At 46.0% G+C, this 18,265-nt stretch overlaps 1 protein-coding gene across 3 annotated transcripts in view; it reads right to left on the bottom strand.

The window, feature by feature from the left end:
* ADCY4 (adenylate cyclase 4) overlaps positions 1-18,265 on the bottom strand; it is a 272,900-nt gene that overhangs the window by 90,818 nt on the left and 163,817 nt on the right. For all 3 annotated transcript variants that reach the window (XM_075319682.1, XM_075319669.1, XM_075319676.1), the window contains exon 2: positions 3,721-4,087. In XM_075319682.1, coding sequence (XP_075175797.1) covers positions 3,721-3,903 — 183 coding nt within the window. In that variant the 5' untranslated portion in view covers positions 3,904-4,087. The remainder of the gene's footprint in view (positions 1-3,720; positions 4,088-18,265) is intronic.

Raw genomic sequence — 18,265 nt, 5'->3', positions numbered from 1 at the left:
AGTCAGCAGCCGCCCAGAATTGCCGCATACATTAGATGCGTCAGTTCTGGGGCTGTACCCGGCTCTTCCCGATTTGCCCTGGTGCGTTGGCAAATCGGGGTAATAAGGAGTTATTGGCAGCACATAGCTGCCAAAAAGTCCTAGATTAATCATGTCAGGAGTCTATGAGAAACCTTCCATGATTAATCTGTAAGTTACAGTTAAAAAACACACACACCCAAAAAATCCTTTATTAGAAATAAAAAACACTAACAAAGTCCCTCATCACCAATTAACCCCGACAAAGCCCTCCATGTCCGGCGTAATCCACGGAGCTCCAGCGTCGCATCCAGCTCTGCTGCATGCAGGTGACAGGAGCTGCAGAAGACACCGCCGCTCCTGTCAGCTCCACGCAGCAACTGAGGTGAGTATCGCGATCAGCTGAGCTGTCACTGAGGTTACCCGCTGTCACTGTTGGAGGATCCAGCGGTGGCCGCGATTAACCTCAGTGACAGCTCAGCTGATCGCGATACTCACCTCAGTTGCTGCATGGAGCTGACAGGAGCGGCGGTGTCTTCTGCAGCTCCTGCCACCTCCATGCAGCAGAGCTGGAAGCGACGCTGGACCATCCTGGATTACGCCGGATATGGAGGGCTTTTTGGGGCTTATTAAATTGTTGAACCAGGGAATTTGTTAGTGTTTTTTATTTCTAATAAAGGATTTTTTCGGGTGTGTGTTTATTTACTGTAACTTAAAGATTAATCATGGAAGGTATCTCAGACGCCTGACATGATTAATCTAGGACTTATTGGCAGCTATGGGCTGCCAATAACTCCTCAATACCCCGATTTGCCAACGCACCAGGGCAAATCGGGAAGAGCCGGGTACAGTCCCAGAACTGTCGCATCTAATGTATGCGGCAATTCTGGGCGGCTGCTGACTGATATTGTTAGGGTGGGGGGCTCCCCATAACGTGGAGCTCCCCATCCTGAGATGACCAGCCTTCAGCCGTATGGCTTTATCTGGCTGGTATTAAAATTGGGGGGGACCACACGCCCTTTTTTTTAATTATTTATTTATTTCACTGCACAGTATAGACACGCCCACCGGCTGCTGTGATTGGGTGCAGTGAGACACCTGTCACTCAGCGTGGAGTCGTGTCACACTGCAACCAATCATAGGCGCCTGTGGGCGGGTAAAGCAGGGAATAAGAGATTGTTTAATTAGCGGCCGGCTTTTTCAAAATAGTAAAAGCCGCCAGAGCAGTGTGAATGCCGTGCAGCGCCGCGCCGGTGATCGGGAACGGTGAGTAAGAGAGGAGGGGAAAATGACCGACAGACTGTGAGAGAGGGACAGAGAGTGACGGACCGACAGAGAGAGAATAGAGACCGAGAGGGAGAGACCGACTGACAGAGAATAGTGATGACAGACATTGGGAGACATCACTCGTTTCCACTGTTTTAGGAAACAAGCGAGAAAGGTATTTAGAAAATCGCATGTCACTAGAATGGTGTGAGTGCCGTCCCGTGACATCCGATTTTTTACACGCTCCCATAGACTTGCATTGGAGAGACTCGCAGTAGAAACTGGCAAAAAAGCAGCATGCTGCGATTTTTTTCTCAGTTCGATTTGGACTGAGAGAAAAAAAAAAAAATCGCAAATGCGAGCTGAATCATTCACTAACATGTGTCCGATTCCAATGCGAGTTTTTCTCGCATTGCTCTACTGCGAGAAACTCTCAGGTGAGAAGCAGCCCTTAAACTTAGTCACGCCCCCTGATGTGTAATTGATTATACACAAGTCCTTTCCCAGAACTTCTCTGCTTAGCGCCACCCATTAGTCACGATTGTGACATCACACAGGTCCTGCAGGCATAGACCATTTGTCCAATGGTGAGCTCTGCCCAGTACTGTCACATGATTGTGACATCACACAGATCCTGTATAGACCAGCTTAGCCCCAGAAATCAGCATTGGTCTATCCAGTACTTGTGTGATGTCACGATCATGTGACTAATGGGCGGAGCTCAGCATTGGACAAACTGTCTATATAGAACCTGTGTGATTTCACGATCATGTGACCATAATTAGCAGATCTAAGAAGAAAAGTCCTGGTGAAGGATCTGTGTACAATCAATTACACTTCAGGGGGCATGGCTAAGTTGAAAAAAGAATTTTGCTAGAGCAAGAGTGACATGACTGACTCCCAGCAAAAGGCCCGCCTTCATGACTGAAAACAAAACCTCTGTATATAAACCTTTTCTCTTTTTTTTTTTTTTTTTTTTAGAACACCAGGTTAGTGATGCACAGTGCATCATTGAAAACACATCGGGGGTGGTTTGATATCAAAAACAGACGTGACAGGTTCCCTTTAAAAGCATATTGGTTGTAAAAATAAATACAGACGTAGTAAACAAATATCCATTATACTTTTCATGCAATACATGACTTAAACACTATATTTGCATGTAAATAGCGGGTTTTTTTGGAGGTGACTGGTTCCTTTTTAAAAAAAATAAATAAATTACTTCTTTTTCAAGAACAGAAGGATTTTTAGGCTACATGCGCACGCTGCATCTTTTTGTGTTCACAAACTGCAGGCAAAACTGCACCTTGTCAGAGAGCCTGGAAATGTCACAAAAAATACTTGTAATTGTAGGTGCGTTTTTGCTGCGTTTTCGGTGCTTTTTGCACAACATGCGTTTTTTTTCTGCGTTTTTGTGACAAATGTTGACAAAAACGCAGGAAGAATGAACATGCTGCATTTTTTTGTCACAAACTTTTGACAAATAAAACGCTGACAAATAAACTGTAATGTGCGCACAGCAAATCTGACTTCTCATAGACTTTGCTGGGAAGTCAAATGTCAGAAAGTTCTAACAAAACTGCACCAAAAAACGCAGCAAAAACGCAGTGTGCGCATATAGCCTCAAATTTTATTGTTTACTACTCATTGCCTTGGTCATCAGCCTCAGCCACTTACAGAATCTGGACAGTCTCAAACCCAGGAGTGCACAGCTTGCAAGCTCTTTGCTAGAGAGCTTGCAAATGCTGCTGGTGCAAATTGTCAATCATCAGCAGCATAGTGCACCCCAGTGAACAGGTAGCAGAGAGGCTGGTGAGCAGTAAGCTCCTGAAAGCAGGACATGAAAAAAAACCTTTAGGCTATGTGCACACGCTGCGGATTTGCTGCAGAAAATGTGTCTAACATTTCTGCAGTCATTCCCCAGCAAAACCTATCGGTATAAAAAGTGCTGTGCGCGCACTGCGTTTTTTTATACTCGCGGAATTAATGTTCATGTCACTTCTTTTCTGCAGGTACCTGCAGTTTTTGCCATAGATACTGTAATGGTAAAAAAAAGCAGGGACCAACTCGCGGCAAAAACGCGGGTGCGGTTTTTGCCGCGGTATTTTGCCAGAGGGTGCAGATTTTTCTTAAGAAAAGTACATTTTCTAGTACGCACATAGCCTTAAATTAGGAGAAATCCGACACTATTGTTTGCAGTACCTGGTGTAATTTTTTTAATATTTTGACCAGGAAGACACACATTTGATATTATACAACTTCATTAGCTGCATTTTATAGTTTAATACACATGAAATGGGGCAGGTAGTCAGGGCTAAATGAGTTGTTTGAAAGTAATCCCTGGGAAATAATCGCACATATATGAATCAAGTGTTTGTTCATTCCAAGGCTATGACTTAGTAGTACTATTGATAGAAAGTCTAATGCTCTACTCACCCGGCCAGTGCCAAAGGTAACAGCTATGAGTGTGCAGCATATTGCCAAAACGATGAGCAGCAGGAGCAGGATTACTGGGTACTGCTGGCTCAGGCGATAGTGTGACTCATAGGAAAGACCTTCTTTTCCACTTTTCCATCGTGGTGGATAAGGGCCCAAGTGAGCCCTGCTATTCTCTGGCATCTGTATCAACTATTTTTGTCTTTAGCTCCAGGAAAAAAAAGGCGCAAGGTAAAACCAGTAGAAGGACAAGACACATAATTTAAGGTCCTTTACAAAGTTCTCGGAAGAGAGCGGTAAAACCTCCATAGATGGCACATGATGGTGTACAGATCCTGCAGAAAAGAGCTTCACAGAAAAAAAGGATCTAAAAAGGAAAAGAAAATAATAATCAGAAACAATAATCAAATTGTGTCCTCATCACTCACCCTTTATTACTGCCTAATGTACAATGTTACTTCACACTTGTCCGCACCATGACTCGTGTAACCTGTCTACAGTCTTCCTGCTTCCTCATAGAATCCATCCAGTACAAAAATTAACATGAACAGGAGCATATTAACGCGTTTGGCGGCATTTCTCTTACGCCTAAGCAACAACACAGACTTTGTAACATGTTGTTTAGCTAGGGATTGCTTAATCAACACTGCCACTGAGGCTTCACAGTGCCCTTCATTTCTGGTATACAAAAGGGCAGCATGTTTTACTGGGACAACCATGGTGTAACATGCCACAATCCAGTGCTCTAGCACAAGACATGAAAAAAAAAAAAAAGTTCAATATTCAACATGTGTACTTAAATCCAGGCATGCATGTGTTAAAGGTCAAACATTGTCCAAAAAAGAGAGAGCCCCCTGAAATAGAAGTTCAATAATACATTGTGCCATGCGCCATAATACAAAAGTGCCATGTGTCATTATATATCATTACATAATTCATTGTGGAATAATAGATTGTATTATGGCCTGATGGCTAATGGCACAAAGTGCCAAAACATCATGCCATAGGCCATTACACATCAAGCCATAATACATTGTGCCATAATACACTGCCATTATGCATCAAGCCACAATATACCGTATCATGTGCCATAATACACAGTGCCGTGTGCCATAAGACAGGGTGCCATAACAATGTGCCATGTGATATAAAACATTGTGCCATAATACATCATGCTATAAAACACGATTCATGTGCCATAATACATGGTGCAGCTCGCCATGCCCCCCGACAAAGTTCATTGCCAGCTGGCAATTATTATTACTAGGATTTATTCCTAAAGGAAATCTGTTACCCAGTGGCATAACTAGAGTTCCATGGGCCCCGATGCAAAGTTTGAGTCCCCCCCCCTCCCGCCCGCATGTTGCTAAGATGTATGGGCCACTGTAGAATTCTAAATCCTATAAAGACATATGAGTTTCTCCACCTTCCCACTTCATTATGTAGTAATGATAATATGTCTACCATCCTGGTATATCTGTCCCCACCCTGGGCCCCTCCTGGTATATATCCACATTCTGGGCCCCTCTTGGTAGATGTGTCTCTATCCTCATTTATATGTACACATCCTTGGGCCCTCCTGCTATATTTGTCCCCATCCTAGTATATACATCTACATTTTTGGCCCCTTTCAGGTACATGTCCCTCATCATGGACCCCTTCTCGCACATGGCTTTCATTAATGAACCTCCTGTTATATTTGTCCCCACCTTGGCACATAGCCCTCATCATGGCCCCATCCTGGTCTATATTTGTACTTATCCTTTCACATAGCCCTCATCATGGACCCTCCTCATGTCCCCATCCTGGTACATGGCCCTCATCATGGCCCCATCATGCCGCATGCAGAAAAAAATAAAAACAATTATACTCCCCTCTCCTCCACTCTCCTGGTGTCCACTTCTCATGCTGGCAGCTGACTAAAGCATGTAAGCCACGCAGCACAAGAAATCACTGCCATCCACGCCTACTTACACCGCCTTCAGGTACCGGCATAGTCGCTGCTCCCTATGCCCGGGACCACGGGAGTGAGGAGCAGTGAATATTCATATTCACTCTTTTTGATAGCAGCACCTGTAATTGCCCAGCAACTGTAGAGAGTCAATTGCTGGGTAATCATGTGTGCTGCTATTGAAGAGAATGAATACTCACTGCTCCCCACACACCTAATCCTCCCCCACCTCTCAGCACAGTCTTTAGTGCAAACAGATGGGCGATATTTTGAGCACGAGGAGCAGTGAATATGCATTTCCTTAATCGGCAACCACATTTGCAGTGCAGGGACCTGACGGATCTATGTGCTGCAAAGCATTTCAACTGGATGCACACCCTCTGACGCACATCCAGCTCAAGCAGGTGCTGGGGTCCACGGCCCCCCCAGCTCACAGGCCCTATAGCAGTTGCGTGGCTTGCCACAATTGGCGGTACATCACTGTTTATACAGAATCACTGGCAATATACATCGAGTGTCTTCTTAATAAGCTAAGGAAGCTAAGCCTGAAAGAAGGGTTTTTAGCTTGCGCCCCCTAAAGGTACTGTGTTGCATCCACTATAGAAGAAACCTGCTTAAAAGAACTAGTTAAAATTAAGTACATAAACCTTTGAGATATTACATACATTAAGCTTAAACAGGTTTTCCAACCCTTAAAACCATTTCTATATTCACATTTACACAAGCTTAAAAGGGTGATTCTTAATATTTATTTTCAGCAGCCCAACACTCTTCTGCGTTCTTCTTGCCACTCTTGAAGATTGTCAGTTTAAGTTGGAGGCACAGCTGAGCCACTGCCCCCAACTATGCGCTCTGCCATGGTGCAAGCAGAGGCAGCATTGGCTGCAGCATCAGAGGAGAGTAAACGGGCACTGAAGCTGGCTGTATGCAGAGATCCGGCCACCTTCAAAGCAGCGTTTGGAAGCTCCATAGCAAAGAGCTTGCAATTACATTCTCCTTGCCTAGGTAACCAGCCACTTCTGGATAGACTATGGAGAGAGAATTTTTTAAAAGGGGTATACACCCAAGTTTTTGTTTTTACCGCTTTCAATGGATTTTCTCATCATGGGTAAAATTGTGCTTGTAAAAAATAAGCAACTTTGCAATTTACCTCTTAGTAAAAATTCTCTCTGTTCTCAAGAATGGTAGCATTTTCAATAGTTTAAGAGCTTTTTGTCAAGGTTACCTCAGTAGTCTATCAGAGGTTACTGGTGTCCAAGGCATGGAGTGCACACTTGCAGCTGCTGGTCTGAAGTGATCATGCACTCCTCCGATGCTAAAGAGGCAAAGCTGTCTCTACTAGGGGCATCGCAGCGCGCATGGTTTGGACTAGCCGTCACGCTGGGGCGAGGCAACGCTCGGCGTGAAACAACAAGAGGAGCTTTTACAGGGAAGATGTAAAGGTAGGCCCTAAAGTTAGGGACAGGGGTCACCATCGAACTCACCTATGGCTGTTCACTAAGCTTCCCAACATCCCTAGATGGGTCCTTCCACCAGTGCGCGATCACGTGCCTGGCTGACCTTGTACTTGCCATTAGTGCACAGGCCAGAAAGACACTAGTCTTCGTACTAATATAAAAGGAAGGGGGAGGGGCAAACAGAAACAAAAACTCTAATTCTTCTTCTGAGAGGGACTCTATCGAGTCCTCCCTGAAAGAGAACCACAGCTTTTTCCAGAGACAACTCCTTCACAGGTCAGTATGAAAATGAACTATAGACGACATAGGGGAGAGTGAGGAGTGGGGTTTAAATAGCAGAAGGCCGTGGCTGCAGCTGAGATTAACAGAGCCAAGTCAGTCTCAGCAGGACAGAAAAAGAAACTTTAACCCCTTCAGCATCGAATGGAATTAAATATGCCTCTACTCAGGAAGGATAAATGATAAGCGGGTTTAACAATGCATCTGGGATCAACTAAACGCTGGGACCTTCTTATCCCAGATCTCGAGGTCTAAGCAGGGCACTACTCACTTGTGACAGTATTCCCCCCCTTCTATGAGGGGCCTCTACACCATGTCTGTCTGGATGAGACACATGGAAGGAATGCACCAAACTATTGGCATTAACTTCCAATACTGGTATCAACCTCCCTTCTTCTGGACCATAACCCTTCCCGTGTAAGAACTATTGGAGAGAGTGGCAAACAAAACGGGAATCAACAATCCTAGCCACCTGAAATTTTAAGTTATCATCAATAATCACTGGAGGCGGCGGTGGGAAAGGTGACTGTTCAGAGGACGCACTATACTTTTCAAGCATCGATCTCTGAACTACATTGTGAATTTTAATTGCATGTGGTCATTCAAGGCAAAAAGCCACAGGGTTAGTAACAGCAACTACTTTATATGGACCGATGAATCTAGGCCCCCAATTTCGAAGAATTAATTTTCAATTTAATATTTCTGGTTGATAGCCATACATAATCATTCACACAATCACACACAGGTCTGAACCCGACGAGGTTTTTTTTTCGCTTTAATCAGCCATGCGTTTGTATCTATCCTCCATAACTTTCAGATTATTCTGTACTGCTTGCCACACAGAAGACAGCGAAGGAAATTGTTCCTCCCCAATAACCTGTGAAGACCCATCTCTAAAGATGAACGGACCCGTTGAAGTTCAGGTTTGGTGGGTTCAAACGGAGTTTAGATAAAGTGAACGCCATTGGAAGTCACTAATGGGACAGTTCAGCTCTCCACCCACATGGAGCCAGCCATAAACAGCGCATCTCTGGGGGAGGTCAGAGGTATACATTTAATTTATTTTTACACACTACAACTGATATCAATGTTTTTACCTCAAGGCATTCTAACACTGCAAGTAGCTTGCATTGGGCCAAGCACACCAATGCTCAATCGAATGGTTAGCATATGTAAAAGCACCTGATATTTTAGTTTGTTTTTTTGTTTTTTTTAAAGTTTGAGTTCTGTACGAACAACAAACTTTACTGTTCGGGTTCACTCATCTCTGCACAAAGTATAGAACAGAGGGTGAAAACCAAATGCACCAAGAAAAGGAGACTTACCAGTGGACTCATTACGACAAGTATTTAATGCAAACTCGTCCAAAAAGGTAAGTAAAACTAGCAATCTTCCTGATTCTCAGACATAAGACATCTAAGGTACTACTCTACACTTAGATTTAAGCGTTCTGTCTGGCTGGTCGATAGAGGATGAAACCTGAAGAAAAGAATAAATGCACTGCCAGACAAGAACAAAAGGTTTTCCAAAATTTAGATAAACTGGGTCCCCCCGATCTGACACCACATCAGAGGGAACTCCACGAAGCTTCACAATCTCACTGGCAAATACTAAGGGCGGCTTTGCACATTGCGGCATCGCAAGCCGATGCTGCGATGTCGCACGCGATAGTCCCCGTCGCAGGTACGATATCGTGTGATAGCTGGCGTAGCGAACATTATCGCTACGCCATTATCACATGCACTCACCTGCCCTGCGACCGTCGCTCTGGCCGGCAACCCGCCTCCTTCCTAAGGGGGCGGGTCGTGCGGCGTCATAGCAACGTCACACGGCAGGCGGCCAATACCAGCGGAGGGGCGGAGATGAGCAGGATGTAAACATCCCGCCCACCTCCTTCCTTCCGCATATCCTACGGAAGCCGCGGTGACGCCGGTAGGAGATGTTCCTCGCTCCTGCGACTTCACACACAGCGATGTGTGCTGCCGCAGGAGCGAGGAACAACATCGGACCGTCGCGTCGGCGTAATTATGGATTACGCCGACGCTGCACCGATGATACGATTACGACGATTTTGCGCTCGTTAAATCGTATCATCTAGGCTTTACACACTACGATGTCGCATGCGATGCCGGATGTGCGTCACTTTCAATTTGACCCCACCGACATCGCACCTGCGATGTCGTAATGTGCAAAGCCCGCCTAAGGCTAGGGCCCCACTTTGCGTTCTTAACCTGCGTTTCTGCAGCGTTTTATGGCCAAATGGCTTGCGTTTTGTTTTTCCATGTTATCCTATGAAAAATGTGAAAATTTCTGACCCCCACTTTGCGTTTTAAAACGCTGCGTTTAATTTGCATATTTTGTGGCAAAAACCATGCGTTCAAAGAAGCAACATGTCAATTGTTTTTGCCATTTTGGGTGCATTTTGCTAACATTGAAGTCAATGAGAATTGTCCAAAATCTTGTTTTCATCAAAAATATGCGTTTTAATAGTGTTTTCAATGCTTTTTCACTGCGTTTTGAGCACAAAAAACGCAGCAAATGGAGGATGGAAATTAATGCAAAAACATCATAATCGACATCACTTCCATTCACAAATAAAAAGGAGCCAAGTAGAAGCATTATTTAGACCCCTGATTTTTAGGAGGTGGTTTATTTTTTGGTGTTGAAATATATACTAAACAATGGCTTGGTATCAATGGCTAAAAAGGACATTTTTGTGTACTCACCGTAAAATGTCTTTCTTGGAGCCTTTCATTGGGGGACACAGACAGTGGGTTATATGGTGTCTCCAGGGGAGGCTTGACACTAGGTTTGAAAAAAGTGTTAGCGCCTCCTCCCACAGCATATAACCCCAGCTAGGCAGGAAACTAGCTCAGTTTGGTGTAAAAGCAGTAGGAGAAGGACAACCAAAACCACAAGGGTGGGAGCTGTGTCCCCCAATGAAGGGCTCCAAGAAAGACATTTTACGGTGAGTACACAAAAATGTCCTTTCCTTTCTCGCCTTTTCATTGGGGGACACAGACAGTGGGACGTCCCAAAGCAGTCCCTGGGTGGGAACTGAACTATTAACAGTGTATAACATCAGACTAAGAGCTGACTAACAACTGCAACTGTAGGGAACACATATCAACACTGTCAAAAAACTGAGCAGTGGCCACTTATAAATGAGCCACTGCCGCCTGAAGGACTTGTCTTCCAAGAGCAGCATCCGTGGATGCATGCGTATGCACTCTGTAGAATTTTGTAAACGTGTGCACACTGGACCAGGTAGCGGCCGTCCAAAGTTGGGCCGCCGAAGCCTGATGGCGGATAGCCCAGGAGGCACCCACTGTTCATGTAGAGTGGGCCTGCACAGATTGAGGAGGAACAACACCTCATATTTTGTAAGATTCACACATGGCAGTCATGATCCATCAAGAAATCGTGGATTTGGAAGCCCGGTCGCCCTTTTTGTGTCCTTCTGAGAGGACGAAAAGGGCATCGGACTTGCGCAACGGCGCTGTTCTGGAGATGTAGATCCGCAGAGCCCTGACAAGATCGAGAGTGTGAAGGGCTTTCTCAAAAAGGAGTGGACCGGGGCCGGGCAGAATGACGGCAACACAATGTCCTCGTTCAGGTGGAAAGAGGATACGATCTTCGGAAGGAAGGCGGGGGAAGGCCGAAGGACCACCTTATCATGATGGAATATCAGCTAAGGTGAGCGACAGGACAGAGCTGCCAGTTCGGACACTCGCCTGATAGAGGTAATAGCGACTAAAAAGGTAACTTTCAAAGACAGCCGTTGAAGAGAGATTTCTCTCAATGGTTTGAAAGGAGGAAGCTGAAGTGCTCCGAGAACCAAATTTAGATCCCAGGGATCTAAGGGGTGACAATAAGGGGGGGACCAAATGCGCCACCCCTTGAAGAAAGGTACGGACCTGAGGGCGAGAAGCCAGCTGCTTCTGGAAAAAAATTGACAAGGCAGAAACTTGTCCTTTAAGGGTATTGAGAGCAAGCCCCGAGTCCATACAGTCTTGCAAAAAGGCAAGAACATTAGGGATTGAAAAGGTCAGGGGCGACCGATTATGACGGTCACACCAGGACTGAACTACCCTGGAAGAAAGATGAGACTTGGCTAGAATCAAGGATTCAAGCGCCACGCCATCAAATGCAGCTGTGCTGTATTCTGGTGGAATATTGGACCTTGCGACAGAAGATCCGGGCGGTCGGGAAGACACCAGGGAGTGTTGCCGAGAAGGTGGAGGAGCTCTGGAAACAAGGCTCTTCTGTGCCAGTCCGGGGACACGAGGATCACCGGGATTCCCTCCGCTTTGATTTTCTTGATTACTCTCGGAATGAGAGGGAACGGAAGGAAAACGTATGGCAGGCGAAACTGCGACCACGGGAGGACTAGAGCGTCGGAGCCGAGCGCTAGCGGGTCTCTCGACCGGGATACGAAGGGATGTACTTTGGCGTTTAGCCGAGACACCATGAGGTCCACATCTGGGAGCCCCCAACGAAGAGTGATCTGATGGAACACCTCGTCGTGGAGGGACCATTCCCCTGCTGCTAGACCTTGCCTGCTGAGAAAGTCTGCGGCCCAGTTGTCTATCCCCGGAATATGGACAGCTGAAATAATGGGAATGTGCATCTCTGCCCAAAGAAGAATCCTGGAGACTTCTTTCATCGCTGCCCTGCTGCGAGTTCCTCCCTGACGGTTGACGTAAGCCACAGCCGTGGCATTGTCTGACTGGATCCGAACCGGGAGGCCCAGAAGCAAGGGTTAAAAGGTCTGAAGGGCCAGAAATATGGCCCTGATCTCCAGAACGTTGATACAAAGGGATCGCTCGGGGTGAGACCAGCGTCCATGAGCAGTGTGGTGGAGAAACACCGCCCCCCAGCCTAACAGGCTGGCATCTGTCATGACGTGTCAGTGGACAGGGCGGAAGGACTTCCCCCTGAGATAGGGATGAGACCTGAGTCCACCAGACGAGGGAGCTGAGGGCAGTCCGAAATAAGCGGACTGACCGGTCTAGAGAGGCTGGATTCTTGTCCCAAGAGGACAGAAGATCCAATTGCAGAGGGCGCAAATGGAATTGGGCAAACGACACGACTTCCATGACTGCTACCATCTTGCCTAACACTCTCATCCCACTCCGGAGGGATGGGTAACAGCGGGAGCGGAGGGATTGGGCGGCCCGGATCAGGGAAGACCTCTTGTCTTCTGGAAGAAAAACCCCGGACCTGAACCGTGTCTATCAGCATACCTAAAAAGGTGATGCGCTGATGAGGAGTGAGGGATGACTTGTTAAGTTGATAAGCCACCCTAGCCTTGAGAGCATGTCTGGGCCAATTTGCACGCTTTCTGAGCAAACTTGAGGAGAGCTCCCCTTGACAAGTAGGTCGTCCAAATAGGGAACGACCAAAACGCCTCTGGGGTGCAAAATGGACATGACGGACGCCATGACCTTTGTGAAGACCAGAGGCGCAGTAGCCAGTCCAAAGGGAAGGGCCCTGAATTGGAAATGACGGTGTCCTACGGCAAAACGAAGGAACCGTTGATGCGATACACATATGGGAATGTGTAAATAAGCATCTTGAATGGCTATGGAAGCTAGGAATTCTCCCGGTTCCATAGCAGCTAGTACGGCTCGCAATGATTCCATTTGGAAGGTCCGAATCCGTACGGACCTGTTTAGCCTTTTGAGGTCCAGGATAGGACGGACAGAGCCATCTTTTTTGGGGACGACAAAGAGGTTTGAATAGAAACCTTTGCCGCGCTGTTCCAGGGGCACTGGAATGATAACGTTTGCTTTCTGTAAAGAGGCTATGGCCTGAAATAAGGCCTGGCTTTGCGTTGTGGACTTTGGAAGCCGAGAACGCAGAAACCTGTTGGCCGGTAGGGAATGGAAATCGATCTTGTAACCTGAGGTGACGATTTCTCGAACCCAAGCGTCGTGAGTATGGTCTAGCCAGATATCCCGAAAAAGCAGAAGCCGCCCTCCAACAGGAGTCGGCTCTGAGGGGTACCTGGCGTCAAGCTGAAGGGGCCTTCGCGGGGCGAGGTCCCCTGGGTTTAGATTGCCTGGAGTGGGAATACCAGGAAGAGTCCCTTGAGGGACTGGATCCCCGATCTGAGCGTTGCGACGACCTCTGTGATGGTTTTTGGGGGGCGGGCCGAAAGGACTGCCTGCGCCAAGAAGACTTTAAAATTTTTGGATACAGGCCGCTTTTGTGGTAGAATGGTACTTTTACCACCCATCGTCTCAGATATAAGCTTGTCCAGGGATTCTCCAAACAGACAAAGACCCTGGAAGGGGAGTGTGGACAGGGACTTCTTGGAGGCACTGTCCGTGTTCCATATCTTTATCCACAGGACTCTGCGGGCAAAAAACAGCATTGGCTGCAGTTAGGGCTGACAAACTAGCTGCATCTAAGGAGCCGTGAAGCAAGTAATTAGAGGCTAGAGAGAACAAATCAAGGATCTCAAGAGCCTCTGAAGGAATATTCCAAGAGCGAAGCAACTTGCGCAAGTTCCTACTCCACACACTCATAGCTCTCGCCACCCATGTCAAGGCAAACAGGGGGCGCAGAGAGGAGCTGGAAGCCTGGAAAATAGATTTGACCGCAGCATCAATTGCGCGGTCAGACGAGTCCTTGAGAGACGCAGTGTCTGAGACAGACATAACCGTGTGTTTAGCCAGCCTGGATACTGGCGGATCCACAACGGGGGGTACTGACCAGAGCTTAACCAGTTGCGATGGAAAGGGATAAGCAAATGAAGAGGAGGATTTTTTATTAAACCCCCTATCAGGGTGATCCCACCGTTTTAGATATGATTTGATGAAAAATCGGATCCTGGGCAAAGGACTTAGGAGGCTTCTTGGCCCGCTTGATTGCCGACTGAGAAGTCGGGTCTGAAGGCTGATCAGAAATCGACAGAGAGTGATTGACAGCCGAAATTAATGTGTCTTCAATATGTCTAGACTCAGAAGGGACATCTGAATCAGAGTCAGAGTCTTGGGAATCGTGACTACTAAAGGTCACGGAGCCTGAGTCAGACTGATCATCGTCCGAGTCGGACGAGACGTAACGGTCGCAATGGCGCCTTTTGGAGACAGACTTTTTACGTACTGGGAACGAGACACCAGACGAAGGCGGGCTCCCCTGGGGGAGCTGAGCCGGGGGAGGCTGTGAGAGCCTGTTTAAGGCTGGGATATCTGAGCGGCCAGGTCATCTAACCTCTTAGACATTAGAAGAGCCCAGGCAGGAATAACGTCATCAGACTGGAGTACTGCCTGGATAGTGGCCGCAGCCAAATCTACAGACTGCACGACCTCCTGGTCCGGCAGCTGAGGCTGTTGTGACACGGTAGTAGGGGCATCGCAGCCCCGGCATAGTGGATAGCTTCGGCCATTACAAAAGCGAGCGTCCATAGGTGGTACAAGCATAGTACAGGTCCATAGAGGATGCCTGGGAAGCTTTATCACCCTTGCAGTTACGCATGTCAGCAACAGTTCCACAATAAGTACAGTGAGCCTCTAGCAGTATTATAAAGGGACTGCTGTGGGTGAGGAGCTGTAAGCAGTATTATAAATGACTGCTATGCAGAGCCGGTATATACAGAGTAAAATAGCACACCCTGTCAAACAGTCGGTATATAACTACAGGCACAGTTAGTATATACTGCTAAAAGCTGATATACACCGCCACGCCAGCCAACAGACACACACCGCTAGAAAGACAGCGATATACCACTGAGCAGAGTGGTATATAGTGCTGCAGAATCGCAGAGCCAAGGAGGCGATCTCACCTGTGTCTGCTCCCCACATGTAATGGCGTCCAGTGTTCTCTGGCAGCATGGAGGGGAGAGACGGCCCACTTGAGGGAGCAGCTTCTAGAGCAGTGGAGGGGGCGTTGCTAGAATGCAGGCCGACGCCGGGAGCTAAATTAATGATGCTTCCCCGGGATCACGGCCTGCATCGCCCCACCGGCGCCTTTCCAGGTGGCGGTTTGGATGCAGGGGACTGACTCGTCGTCTCCCTACCTGCTCCTGGCTCCTTCTGAAGACACGTCTGTCCTGGGATGCAGGGATCTCGGGGACGCATCTTCGGCTCAAGGCTGAAGCAGGTTGTCGGCTCTGCTAGCCCTCTGGAGCTACCTTGGTGTGAGGTGCTTCCAGGGAGCCTGGAGGGGTACGCAGACCCGACCACTTGGGCGCGAGGGAAGACTGACGTCTTGTGCATGCCAGGTTTCCTCTGCCCGTACACGGGGGGAACGGGGGTGGCAGGGCACCCTGGTATTGCCCCTATCAAAAATAGAATGAATAAGAAAAGAAAAACAAAATAAAAAGTAAAAATAAGCTGGCCTGAGGCACCTCTGGTGGAGCTCAGTCCAGACATGTCAGCCTCCCTGCTGACACTAGGAAAAAACTGAGCTAGTTTCCTGCCTAGCTGGGGTTATATGCTGTGGGAGGAGGAGCTAACACTTTTTAATAATTTGTCGGAATTATTCCCACAGTGGCATGAGGTTGATCAGGCAATACAACATAAAATTGGTACTTTTTTGGGCAAAAATTATTTTTAAATGTTTTTTTAATAACTAATATTTTAACCCGTAAAATCATACAAAATAATTTTTTAAAAAATATATGTCCTATAATTTCAACTCTAGAACAAGATGTCAGAAAGAGATGGCGGTCAGTCAAAGACAGATTTAATAAAATCAGGACAGAGGGCATGAAAAGTGGATCATCACCCAAAAAGCCTAATTTTATATATTATATTGACCTTCGTTTTCTTTGTACAAGCCGTCAGTTATGTCCGTAAGTTGTTTTTTTATTTTTTTTTTTAAAAAAATTGATAAATATAAATTTGACAATTATTTATTTTTGTGCATCTTACATTTTTATTTTATTTGATTTTCAATTGCAGAACTTCAAGTAATATTCCACCACTAGTTGAAACACCTGAAGAAGAACAAGCAGGTGAAAGCGTAGTTACACCTGATGAAGATGTGGAGATAAACAACAGCCTACAACAGTCTATTTAGGGTGAGGAATCAGAAAACAATCCACTTACAGGAGAAACCAGTGGAACAAATATAGGACTTCAACCTGAGAAAAGGCCACCCTACACCAAACCCAAAAATAAAAAAAAAAACATTAGTAATAAAAATTTAGAGGAGGATGCTTTATAAACTAAAAACTTTGAATATGTTAAAAAAAGCAACAGAAGATGACGAATTTGATACATTTGACATGAGCATTTCTTGTCAAGACCCAAACCCCCCCCCAAAAAAAACAACACATGCATTACATCCATATGTGGCATGATAAGCTGTTACGAGGAGGAGGGTCCATATCCTTCTGCTGGTCAAATGCTAAATTTTCTTGAAAAAACTTTTCAAGAGAAAAAAAAAAACAAACAAAACAAGAAATTAGTGAGCCATATCCCCAACCTCTAACTACCACCATGCAACATCACCTATCAGGAGTACCCTACCCAATATGTACAACCCTATGTTCCTAAATATTACACGAGCCAAAATCCAACAGATTTTAGTCAACAACCACCACGAAATGTCCCAAATAACCCAAATATAAATTTAAGACCACCAGAAAAAAAAACAAGGATACTTCACCCAGCAGTTGTACTCAGATACATAATATTTGAATGTTAAACCAAGATGTTAATTATTTAATTTAAAAAAAATAAATAAATAAAAGAAAATATTTATTTTGATGTTTAAAATCATTTTCACATTTATGTATGTACTGTTCTGATATCAAGAATGTTTTAGGTTTAAAATAAAATAAATTGTCTAAAATACATCACTCAAAGCTCAATTATTTTTAAACAGTTTAACCTAAATGGTGTTTTATCAAATGGATGTTAACATGTCTACAGGACATGACATCAGCCCTTTTTTTTAAATTTTAACAAAAATGACAGACAGACAGACATCTTGTTTTATCAATAGCTAAACTTTATTTAGCTTTGTGTTGCTTTGCAAAACGCACATCACTACTTGCTGTTGTAAACGCATGTGAAAACTGCAGAAAACGCATCTAAAACATGGTAAATACGCATGCGTTTTCAGCGCTAAATTTCTAAAAAAAGACAACTTTGGTCAAATCAATTAAGCCCAAATCGTGGGTTCTGAACTGCAAGTAGGAAAACGCAAAGTGGGGCCCTAGCCTTAAGCCAAAGTTTTTGCATTATGGAGCGCAGGTAATGCAATGAAGTGCGTTATTTTACTAAAACTATCCACAACCACTAAAAATCACCATTTTTCCAGTGGATGATGAAGGTCGGTAATAAAATCCATGGACAAAGGTGTCCATGGTCTGTCCAGTATAACCAAATCTTAAGGGGGCTTTACACGCTGCGACATCGCTACCGATATATCGTCGGGGGTAACGTAGTTAGTGACGCACATCCGGCGCTGGTAGCGACATTGCAGCGTGTGACACCAAGGAGCAACGATCAAAGATCGAAAAATCGTTTAAAAACGGTGATCGTTGACACGTTGCTCATTTCCTTAATATCGTTGCTACCACAGGTACGATGTTGTTTGTCGTTCCTGCGGCAGCACACATCGCTACGTGTGACACCGCAGGAACGACGAACATCTCCTTACCTGCCTCCACCGGCAATGCGGAAGGAAGGTGGTGGGCGGGTTGTTACATCCCGCTCATCTCCGCCCCTCCGCTTCTATTGGCTGGCCTATTAGTGACGCCGCAGTGACGTCGCTATGATGCCGAACGCACCTCCCCCTTGAGGGAGGGGTTGTTCGGCGGTCACAGGGACGTCGCTGACAAGGTATGAGCGTGCGACGCTGCCGTAGCGATAATGTTCGCTACGGCAGCGAGCACCAA

The sequence above is a fragment of the Anomaloglossus baeobatrachus genome, chromosome 1 (genome assembly GCF_048569485.1).
Source record: "Anomaloglossus baeobatrachus isolate aAnoBae1 chromosome 1, aAnoBae1.hap1, whole genome shotgun sequence".
Classification (NCBI taxonomy): Eukaryota; Metazoa; Chordata; class Amphibia; order Anura; family Aromobatidae; genus Anomaloglossus; species Anomaloglossus baeobatrachus.
Note: the sequence above shows the minus strand (reverse complement) of the source record. Positions and strands in the feature narration are given on the sequence as shown.